This window comes from Anabas testudineus, chromosome 15 (assembly GCF_900324465.2).
Source record: "Anabas testudineus chromosome 15, fAnaTes1.2, whole genome shotgun sequence".
In the NCBI taxonomy this organism is placed as follows: Eukaryota; Metazoa; Chordata; class Actinopteri; order Anabantiformes; family Anabantidae; genus Anabas; species Anabas testudineus.
Genome location: NC_046624.1, coordinates 1,365,898 through 1,377,965, shown reverse-complemented (window position 1 = coordinate 1,377,965; position 12,068 = coordinate 1,365,898). Strand labels below are relative to the sequence as shown.

Genomic DNA, 12,068 nt, shown 5'->3' with positions numbered 1-12,068 from the left:
AGAGGAAAAATGAAGACATTACACAAAAACTGTGACTGAGAGATGTCAGGAGCTGCTTTAAGTACAATACAAACTGGTTACAAAAACATAGTACTATTAATGGACTTACTGCTCTACCTATTGAGCCACAGCCACCAATTAAGGGTCATTTTTTAAACATCATAATAATTTAGCTGTGTACAGACAGACTAAAACACATGCTACTTTAGTGCCCCACGCTACATGATTAAAATCCAAAATTGTTATACATTTAATGTAAAGTCCCTCTCCTCCCATCCTACATCTCAGCAAGAGATTCACATTTAGTTATTTGGTAGACGCTTCTACGATGATGGAACCTAGGGATGCAATATCGGTGGAAAAGAGTAGAGGACCAAGAACTGTGCACTACTGCACGCCAGTGGAATGGGAGTAAGAGTTAGAAACCTGCCACTGCCAAGACACCTTGAAGGTACGTCCAGACAAGTAGGCCTTAAGCCTGGCCAGAGCTTCCCCAGTGATGCCCAAAACAGAAAGTCTAGAAAGGAGAATCCACTGGTTGACTGTGTCAAAGGCTGAAGATAGATCAAGTAAAATTAAGACAGAAGATTGAACCACAGCTTTTAAAGCATCAACCTTCAGGAGTGCCATTTCTTGAAGCTGGAGTGGTTGACATCAAGAAGGTTGTTCCTACAAAAGAAGTCAATCAGCAGGAAGACTGCTCGTTTAAGGGTCTTGGCCAGAAATGGAAGAAGAGAGATAGGTCTGTAATTCTTTAAAAGGAAGTGGTGAAGAGTCACTTTCTTAAGGAGTGTGGTGATCTGGGCCTGCTTAAATGAGTTGGGAAAGGTGCCTGTTTGTTGTTGTGCGGTAATCTGGAAGTTCATGGCATTTGGACTTCCTTCTTGTTAGGTTGAAACGTTTCACTACGCATCCAAGTAGCTTCTTCAGTTCTTCAGTTCAGACTTAAGAAGCTACTTTAATGAGTAGGGAAATGTTTTGACCCAACAAGAAAGGAAGTCCAGACGCCATGACTCAACTTCCACATAACTTCACCTAGATGACTGAGAATCTTTACTGACAGTAAGTACCTGAGTTTTTAAGTGGACACAGTGCACAGTCCATGCCCCAGGCCTGCCCATACAGGCAGCAGCACTCTGTGTATGTGGTCTTCCTGTTGAGACCCAGTGGCTGGGTGCACGTCATGGTTTCTGTAACCACCTGCCAACAAATCCCCTGGTAGTCTGTCTGTTCCTCCTCATGTTGCTCTGCAAGCACACAGCATTACATATACACTATTTCAATTCAATTCAATTTTATTTTATTTGTACAATGCCAAATCACAACAGATGTCATCACAAGGCACTTTACAGTTAAAGGTTTAAGACCTTACAGAGTATAATTGTGTAGAAAATTACAAAGAAAACCCAACAATCCCATTTGAGCAAGTCTTAGGCAACAGTGGAGAGGAAAAACTCCATTCTTATTTCTAATCTAATAATTTTGGTCTTAAATCTTAACACTGTAAAGTGCCTTGAGATGACTTGTGATTTGGTGCTATACAAATAAAATTGAATTGGAAAAAAAAAAATCATTGACATATTACATATTGTTTTCTAATGTGATTCTTTTTACTCAGCTTTTACACAAACAAAATCAAAGACAAAAGAAGAATCTGCATTCCTTTTTAAAAACACTTACCAGATGACTCAGGCATTAGGACACAGTTGCTACTACTAGGATCTAACACCATAGGATGTGTGCAGAAACAAATATATGAGCCATCTGTGTTCAGACACTCTCCACCAATGCACACTGTGTCATCCTGACACTCGTTGATGTCTGAAAGAAGAAAAGCAAACAAATACATTTTATGGAAAAACAACACAAGTACTATATTCATAGTTCTTCCACATGCCTTGGCCACATGAGCTTCCACACCCCTGTATCTCCATGGACAAGTCATTCACACACACAGTCTATTTAGAGAAAACTTGAAATGGAAATCCCAGTCTTTCTGATTCCACCACTCGCTGATAACTTGCTATGAGCACATCTAGGTCAATCAGTATTTCCATTTCCACTGAGTTTTTAACCTTGCTTTGTACAGTTCCTTGAGATGAGTTCTGTGAATTCTGAATTGAAGAAGTATCATTATGAAATTCTGAATATTATAGAACTCCACAATAACCTTTTTATACTATCAGTATAAAAAGATATAGACAACTGCAACATAATTTCTCACTCGTGCCCCGGGTCAGATCATGGCTGGCTGATTTTTGGCCAATGACCTGCTAGTTTTCCTCTCTCTCTTTTTGCTTCTCTTTAGTGTAATTATACTATACTATACTACATTTCAAAGGTTAAGATGACAGTAATGACACACTGTATTGCATGAATAAGACAATTGGTTCTCTCTCTTGTATTTTAATCCTTTGTCTTGGTGCCATGTGTAATGCCAGCTACTGTTTATACCCATTGTTGCTGGTGTTGGATAAGTGGGTACAGTATACAGATGGACTGCTGGTTTTGCACTTTCAGACTTTCTTCTGTTCTTGCCCCTTTTTTGTGTTTATCAAACGCTCATGTTAACTTCTTAATTTGGAGGACTTCAGAGCAACATTTCAGGGTGAAATCACTGTTGTGCTGGGGTGGCTGTGGCTCAATAGGTAGAGCTGTGTCTGCCAATCATAGGATCGGTGGTTCGGTTCCCAGCTCCTTCTGTCGCATGCCAAAGTGTCCTTAGGTAAAATACTGAACCCCAAGTTGCCCAGATCAGCTGCATAGCAGCTCTGGCATTGGTGTGTGAGTGTATGCTTGTGTGTGTGAATGGGTGATTGTGTAAAAGTGATTTGAGTGCCAATTAGGTAGAAAAGTGGTATATAAGTGCAGAGCTGTCAATAGAAAGTAACAGATTAGAGATCTGAAAAAATAACTTACCAACTTTTTTCTGGGGCTTTCAATCACATCTCAAAGTTTTTTTTTAATATTTCAAATTTCCTGAGTATTTGTAGCATGTGTTGAGTTAAAATATGCAAGTTCCTTCTTAACCTAGGAAATAGAGTAAACCTTCCTCTTACAATCCCCTAATTATGAAGCATTTACATGATTATACAGATAATTATATTATTGCAAAGGGTAATTATTATATTGTGTTTATAGTTTCTACTGAGAAATTACTTTACATCTAATAACACATGTTTATCTGTATATTATATTCATAGTAAATCCACATCTATATTATGTCCATGATAGTGTGTATCTTGTACATACAATAGACACTGTATATTCTGCACTTTATTGCTTATTGCACTTCTGGTTAGATGCAAAACTGCATTTCGTTCCCTTTTACTTGAACATGTGTAATGACAGTAAACTTGAATTTAATCTACAAAAGATGCAATAGGTTCGTAAATACAAAGAAACTACAGCTTAGGTACTGCGTATATAATTTGTGCTAAGTATATAGTTGTGTTCTACTTCTACAATGTGTATAAAAAGGCTCACTGTGCTAAAAGGTTCAGAGCCGGATGTATTTTCTAAGGAGGCTCAGGTCCTTTAATGTCTGCAGGCCGCAGATGTTCTATGAGTCTGTGGTGGTGAGTGTCATTTTCTATGCTGTGGTCTGCTGGGGCAGCAACATAAAGGTGGCAGACACTAACAAAGTGATCAGAACACTAACAAACTGTGGATGGAGCTAGACCCTCTACATGTTGTAGCTTAGAGGGGTATGCTGTCCAAACTCTTCTCACTCTTGGACAGTGACAGTCAGTCCTTGTTCCAGCTGTGTTCTCCCTGCTCCAGCTTTACCTAATCACCTCTCATGGTTTGCACCTGTCCGCACCTGCTTTTAATCACCCATCAGCTATTTAAACCTCCCTCAGATTCCAGATTGTTGTGTTGTGGCTTTTGTTTCAGTTTAGCTTCAATACTATTCTCTAGCCAGCCACCCTGTTTGTAACCCAGTCTAGTTTGCTGCCTTGTGTGTATTTCCCAACCATGTTTTGACTCTGCCTTGCCCCTTGTAAGAGGTTTTTGCCTGTATCTGAGCAGCGATTTTCAGTTACTTTTTCGGTTTAACATCCTGGTTTTTATTGTTCTTCTGTTGTTTTTGCATCTCTAGTTTTGCTAATTACCTTTTCCTTTGCTACGTTTTGTTTTGCTTTTTTACTTTGTTCTTACCGAGTTTCTGGTTGTTTTCTGTTGCTACTTTGTATTATCTCTTGTTTACTTTATTTTTTATTTATATCTTTTATTTTTACTTGTATCTGGCATTTTATGTGGGTCCCAACAATCTAAACCCTGACATATACACAGTGAAAAGCAGTCAATATTTACTTTACTTTACAGCAAAACAGCTGTGATTCATATTCATGGATGTACATTCCTCCTTCAGGCCAACCTGTGGGCAACTGCTACTATGCTCTCTATAAAAATATACAACAAAATATTTGAGAGCTCATCGCTCAGTCAAGATTTGATTCAGCAGATTTTCTGCTACTTATTCAATTGTGCAATACTTACACAATCACACTCACTGATTCTGTCCTTCCTCACTAGTAAAGACTTCCAGATCAGTGCTAGGTGTACTAGATGGAAAATCTTAAATGCAGTCAGAAATAATTTTAAACCTACATTTGATTGACAATAATACACTGACACATATCAAATCAACTAATCAACTACTACTCATCTACTCATTTTTAATTTGACACCAGCAACAAATTCCAAAAACATTGGGCATCCATCACCACTTGATACAGGATTTGAGCTGCTCAACTTAATGTGTCAAATTTTCAGTGGGAAACAGTTGTGGATCTTAGGCAGGCCAGCTAAGCATTGTACTGTACAGCCCTGTTGTTACTTGGGTGGCTGCAGAATGTGGTTTGGCATTGTGTTGCTGAAATGAGAAAGGCCTTCCATGAACAACACATCATTTGAATGACAGCATATGTTGCTATGTTGTGCAATACTTACACAATCACACTCACTGATTCTGTCCTTCCTCACTAATAAAGACTTCCAGATCAGTGTTAGGTGTACTAGATGGAAAATCTTAAATGCACAGTTTCTCTTACTCTGTGACTCAATCTCTCACACTCTCTCACTCACACTCACACACACACACACACACACACACACACACACACACACACACACACACACACACACACACACACACACACACACAGATGAATCACCCTGACCTCTGCACTCCAGCCTGGCAGTGTCATAGTCTTGTCCAGTCTTGCAGTAACACTCATAGCTGCCCACAGTATCCAGACAGAAGCCTCCTTTACACACCTCCTGACCAAATAAGGCACATTCATCTGCATCTGCAAACAGGCAGAGAGAAGGCAATACATTGCATGTCCACAGAGCATGTTATGCAGTTTTATGTAGAATTACAATCACTCCCAGGGGTTAGACAAACATAGGGGTAGATATACCATACACATAATGTTTTTTAGGTAAGGTAACATTTTATCAATCCTCCTAGAGAGAAAATCAGGTGCCATAGAAGAGTAACAACAACAGAGTATAAATTACACCAAATATCAAATCAAAAAGTGATAGCAGGGGATCATTTTAGTCAGCAGTCACCATAAGTGACATGTTATACACATTATATTTACCATATGCTGTAGCTATATCTGCATGACTTATGTACGGTGTTAAAAGAGTCATATTAGGCTTTTCCTGGTCTTGGGTATCCATGTTACACAGTCAGATGCCCAAAGCATAAGCTGCCTGTCATAAACCTAAAATGCCTAGATTTATGATCAATATGCTTTGTAAGACATCTGTTTTGACCTCCTACACCCATTAAGCACAGCGTCCGGCCCAACACATACTGACCTCTGCAAAGATACTTGAACCAGCACCAGCCATTCTACTCACAGCAGCACTAACACTAGCTGCTCTCAGCAGTCATAAGTGAAGCGGCCAGCGCCAGCCAAAATACCTGTGTAGAGGTCAAGATTTCATAGAAAGTGTTTTTTCAGCTGTGTAAGAAAATTAACTTTATGTCTCCCAAAGACAAAGTCCTCCACAAGCTGTGAAATCAGAGCAGAATGCGATGGGGGAAGGGAGGCTTTAAAGACACATGAAGTTAAACAAGCTTTTTTAGTCTGAAGGCCTGAGGAACTATTGCACACAGAGGCATCATAACATGTTTTTGTATTTTTTTACTTGAAAATCTGGCAATCTTATGTCAGTGGATCCTCAGAATAAAATATAAAACCTAAATTAGGCATATTATGATTGTACAGAAGTAGCCTGGTCTTACCTTTGTAGCTGTCAGGAGTGAGCTCTCCTCTGGGAATAAAACCTCTTCCAGATGGACACATTTGGTTATACTGGTCTGGAAGGCAACAGAAAGTCAAGTATGGCGATTAAGCATCTTAGGTGTGTGGGTAATATATACCTTAGGGCACACTGTGAAGACCAACAATTCAGTCCCTGTTTAGTGGCAGAAATGATTAGCTGATGTGAATGTTCTGTTACAGTAGGTACTTTATTACATCTAGGTACTTAAATGCCTGGTGAAAAAATTAGTAATCAGCCAAACCTTTTCAGAATGAAATGGTGAAAGAAGAGCAGTGTGAATCTTATTTGAATGATGCAGCTAAAGCCAATACAGGGAACTGTGCAATAACTGTATAATGTGCTGTAAGAAACTAGTTTACAACCCTGTTTTTAATCCATTTTGGATGCAATAGAAATTGGAAATAAAACAGAATCATTCAATCAATCAAGCAGTCAGAAATAATTTTAAACCTACATTTGATTGACAATAATACAATGACACATATCAAATCAACTAATCAACTACTACTCATCTACTCATTTTTAATTTGACACCAGCAACAAATTCCAAAAACATTGGTACATAGGCATCCATCACTACTTGATACAGGATTTGAGCTGCTCAACTTAATGTGTCAAATTTTCAGTGGGAAACAGTTGTGGATCTTTGGCAGGCCAGCTAAGCACTGTACTGTACAGCCCTGCTGTTACTTGGGTGGCTGCAGAATGTGGTTTGGCATTGTGTTGCTGAAATGAGAAAGGCCTTCCATGAACAACACATCATTTGAATGACAGCATATGTTGCTCTAAAACTTGTATATTTATTCAGCAATAACTGTGCAAGTTGAGCCTAGTGTTATCACTACCACTGTTTACTGTGTTAGTGACAGCGGAGGTGTCTGCTGTTAGCTTATCTTGCCATAAACACTGGGATTGCAGGAAAACATTGACCTGGCCAAGAACAAAATCCCACTACAGTACCTCTAAAGCTAATTTACACATAACATCTTATATTTGGTGTTAAACCTATACAGAAAAATTAAATACACAGTTTATGCTATTTCTTCTACTCCCCTCTAACAGAGTCACCTCGTAAAATTCAAATCTGCTGTAAATAGTAGATAATTCCATCTGTTGCTGTGGAGCAATTTGCATGAAGCATTGAATTAACTACACACAACCTGTATAATAACACTAAAATTCGTAGACATGTGCAACTGGAATTTTAAAATCTTACCGTACACAGCATTACTGCACTTTAGGTCAATAATATAAGCTGTGTGTCTATCCTCTAACTCACCTGTGCCATTGACAGGACAGGGGTGCACCTCACAGTTGTCACCCCATCCAGCACCCAACGTGCAGCAGCACTCCTGCAGGGTGGCATGGCTGGTCAGCACACTCTCACAAAGGTTTTCATCATTCAGATGATAGTAGCACTCCTTCCGCTCCACTGGTGGGTGAAGAGAGGGATAGAGTTTGTGGCAAGGATCAAATAAAATACATGTAGCAAAACACATGACACAGACGCCAGTTGTTTCTGAATTTTCTCCTAAGATTTCCAGTCAATGTATTTAAGAGCCATTTAATTCTAATTTTCTAAACACTTTCAAAGCAAGAACAGGTTTCTATGCGGGTTTTTATCAAACTAAAGTGATTGAAGATAGACAGGATTTAAAGGGCTATCGGTTTTGCCCCTATATCCTGTATAAAGTGTAGGCAGGTCAATCTACAGACATTTAGGGAGAAATCTGTTACACACATTGATGCCATTAACTTCTATGTTCAATTGTATGAAGATGTGTCACCTGTGGGAACAGGCACACACTTGGCGATCCTGACGACATAGTCATGGCCACTGGGGCACACACACTTGTAGGAACCATCCATGTTCATGCATTGAGCTTCTCCACATACACTGCTCAGCAGCTCACACTCGTTCACATCTGTGGAGACAGCACAGAAGAACATGTCAATGATTATAAGTCTATTAGTTTACTTGTTAGTTGCTTTACATCGGGTATCACACTGGAAGAGATTTCATAATACAAAACACAAACAGGGTGAAAGTAAATAAAGCCCAATGTGTCAACGTGTCAGAGCAGCATCTAAAGGAATTCAAAGCCAGAATTTCAAAGAGCAGTAAGCTCATCCAGTGATTTACAGTGTACTTCCTGATGTATGTAGATTTACATTGCATTGAATTCAGAAAACTTGTTGTTGGTTGGTTCCATGATGATTATGTTGTTTCTATTTCTAGTAATTGTTCAGAAAATTCCTTGAAATTAGTAGATTCTCTCCAAATTAGACATAAAAACTCTTTAATATCTTGGCTAAAAGAATAGATTAACTTTAATAAACAAGTGTGGTTTGGATAGGCAAGGTAGTTCCATTGTTTTGTAGTAATACATTTGCAGGCTTCTGGAGTTTAAAGTGTTGAAACCCAATAAGAAAAATGTGGCAATGCCACTGCTGAGCTTCTGAAAAAGAAAAGAAAGAAATTATAGAACTGCAGGTGAAGAGTAGGAGATAAAGATATAGAGAGTTGAGGGAATTAAACTTAATTAAAAATTAAAGGATGAAGTGAGGATGAGAGAGGAGAGAGGGATACAGAAAAAGCTGGCTGATAAGAGGGGAGGGAGGGATGGAGGATAAAAGGAAAACAGGGAGACAACACACATTTTGAATGGTTAGTGGTACACCAACACTGCTGGTTTCCTAGGATTGTGTGTGTGTAAGTGAATCCATCTGTGCTAGCCACTGTAGTTTGGCAGAGAAGATGCGGCAGCTGGCTGGACTGAACTTGGGTGAGACCAAGCGGCACTGCCAAAGGACAGATGTGAAGAGTGTGTGACTGTATATAAGACATGGACTGTACTGAAGTATGTGAATGAGAGCATGCTGGTAACTCTACTCTTTCTACTATATGTCAGGTACTTATGTGTCTTGCATGTGTTGTTGTGGGTTGGTCACTGGGAGAACAAGGTTTAGAAGGGGAAAGACTGCTCTGACAGTCATTCCTGCTGAAGGAAATTGGACTAAATGGGAGCTGCAGGGCCCCAGTTAGCCTAGGGAAACCACCAGCAACTATCAGCTCAGACTCATTCCAAACCAAGATTGAGGAAAACTGCTGATATTCAACATTAGTTCAATATATTCTTCTTTTGGAAAGACTGTTCACAATGCTTGGCAATGCAGCTTTAAACGATTTTTTGAGAGAAACAAGCACGGCCAAAGAGTATGGGTAGTACCCTACAGTATATTCATTTACCTCTTCTACTGTAAAAAGAAAACCAGGAGATTAGTTGAGAAAGATGTGTATACATGCTGACACTTTGGGGATTGATGTAAGGCAATATTAGTTTTTAAATTAAACAGCAGACAGAAAGTGGAAGCACGGCAGTGGCAGTTGAAATGGAAATACTAAAAGAAGCTTCATTTGGAACAGAGGTGTCAAACTCAGGCCCGTGGGCCGTAATTATATTTGGCCCGTGAGATCATATCAAATGTGTATTAGAGCTGGGCCGCCAGTATACAGCACACACACAGCTAATAATACAAATCCCAGAAAGTTTGTTAGTGCGTTGGCTCGTCAGTCGAGAAAACCAAGCGCTCCCTCCTTCTCTGATGACAATCATTAGCATCCATGCAACCAGTTGCATCGGACAAACTTAATCCACCCCTCCCCAAAAATGGCCAAATGAAAGAGGCCAAGTGCAGAGTTCGCTAGAAAAACTCTGCATACTCCGAGTTTACCCGACGATTTGCTGACTTTGAAGCCCAGAAATGCAGATTTCAACTGCTCAGTAATCCATGAAAAGCGCAATAACCAACCAGTTTCCATGTTTCCTCCCCGACACACTGCCCCAACTCCGTGCCTAAGCTGCTCTAATGCTCTCTATGTTGGGCAGCACATATCTATGTTGATGAAGATGAACCAAACACCACTCAGGAGTCGTCTCACTGATGAACACCTTCACTCAATCTTGAGGATTTCCTCAGCTCAGAGCCTAACCCCAGACATCTAAGAAGAGATGTCTGGTATCTGGCTTGAACCAAAGTGCACCAGAGTAAATCAGAGTGTAGCAAGCTGAGCTTGAATAAGGCTGTCTTCGTGTACTTTTTCTACTCCAAGACATGGACTGGTGATAGTTGAAAACTTGAAGTAAATTATTAATATTTTTTGTTGTTTTGTTGTTGAACTGTGAAGAATTCATTCATTAAAAGAGAACTTGAAAGACTACAGATAGAGACATAATAATGTATTTTATTCATTTAAATAAGAAACAAATACCACTGATGTGTGTTTTATTTCAAATGTAATTTCTCAGTTGTTTATAGTATTAAGCTTAAGCTCCAGATTCAATGTTTATGCAAAACTATGTTTGTTGAAAGTTTGTGAAAAGGTTCAACATTACATATCTGGAGAGATGGGAAAACATGCACAATTGCAGTTAATCTTTCAATATATGTTGAGTTTGGCCTGCGAGTTCGTCCCAGTTTTTAATTTTGGCCCACTGTGAATTTGAGTTTGACACCCCTGATTTAGAACATCTAACCTGAACTCTGAAGATGTCCACCACATATCCATTCTACATCTTACATAATAGAAATCTCTAGAACTGCCTTTATCTACCTGTGGAATTAACTGAAAAACTAGTCCATGCATTTGTTAATTCTAGACAGGATTATTGTTATTAACTATTAATAATATGTCCCAATAACTGCTTAAAGAGCCTACAGTTAATCAAAAAAGCTGCAGCCAGAGTTCTGATTAGCAAGAGAGATCATATTTCTCCTATGTTAGCTTCTCTCCATTGGCTCCCTGTAAAATCCAGAATAGAATTTAAAATCCTTCTCCTCACATATAAAGCACAGTATTAATCAGGCTCTGTCATATCTTAAAGACTTCTATTTTACCAGCAGAACACTTCATTCTCAGAGTACAGATCTACTTGTGGTTCCTAGAGTTTCCAAATGTAGAATGGGAGGCAGGGTCTTTAACTATTAAGCTCCACTCCTGTGGGGCCAGCTCCCAGTTCAGGTTTGAGAGGCAGACACCCTCTCTACTCTGGACCATTTTTTAGTTATGCTGCTATAGATTAGTCTGCTGGCGGACCTTTACTAATATACTGGGCTCCACTGGCCTCTCCTCTCATCACCTAACCTCTCATCTATCCATTCAAATGTTACCATTTCATGTCATTTATTTCTGTGTCTTCTCTCTTCCATAGTTGTGCCTTCTCCTCTCTGTCTTCCTCTCTCTGTTCTCCTCTGCAGGTATCTTCGTCCTTGGAGCTGTATATCTCCAGAGTGCAGTTACTGTTTTTGCTTCTTGTTGTTGGTGGTTTTTGTTACCTGCTCTTCTTTTCTCACTCCTCTTTTCACTCACCACCACCTCCTCTGAACATGTCCAAACTACCTCAATATGGCCTCTCTGACTTTATCTCCAAAAACATCTGACATGGGCTGTCCCTCTGATGTACTCATTCCTGATCCTATCCACCCTCGTCACCCCCAAAGAGAACCTCAACATCTTAAACTCTGCCTCCTTTCAGTTATGCCTTCTTTTCTTTTCTTCAGTACCACTGTCTCTAAGCAGTACAGCATTGCCAGTCTCACCACCATCTTGAAAACCTTTCCTTTCATTCTTGCTGATACTCTTATATCAACAACATGCCTAACACTTTTCTCCACTCATTCCATCCTGCTTGCACAAGCCCCTTCCCCTCTTTTGCACTCTCTCCACTGACCCTAAGTACTTAAAATCCTACACCTTC

General features: G+C 39.6%; 1 protein-coding gene across 4 annotated transcripts in view; it reads right to left on the bottom strand.

Moving 5' to 3' along the window:
- The window catches only part of ltbp1 (latent transforming growth factor beta binding protein 1), a 98,445-nt gene that overhangs the window by 4,140 nt on the left and 82,237 nt on the right, over positions 1 to 12,068 (bottom strand). For all 4 annotated transcript variants that reach the window (XM_026356874.1, XM_026356873.1, XM_026356875.1 and 1 more), the window contains 6 exons: positions 8,097 to 8,234; positions 7,589 to 7,741; positions 6,269 to 6,343; positions 5,187 to 5,315; positions 1,681 to 1,821; positions 1,071 to 1,247 (listed from right to left, as the gene is read on the bottom strand). In XM_026356874.1, coding sequence (XP_026212659.1) covers positions 1,071 to 1,247; positions 1,681 to 1,821; positions 5,187 to 5,315; positions 6,269 to 6,343; positions 7,589 to 7,741; positions 8,097 to 8,234 — 813 coding nt within the window. The remainder of the gene's footprint in view (positions 1 to 1,070; positions 1,248 to 1,680; positions 1,822 to 5,186; positions 5,316 to 6,268; positions 6,344 to 7,588; positions 7,742 to 8,096; positions 8,235 to 12,068) is intronic.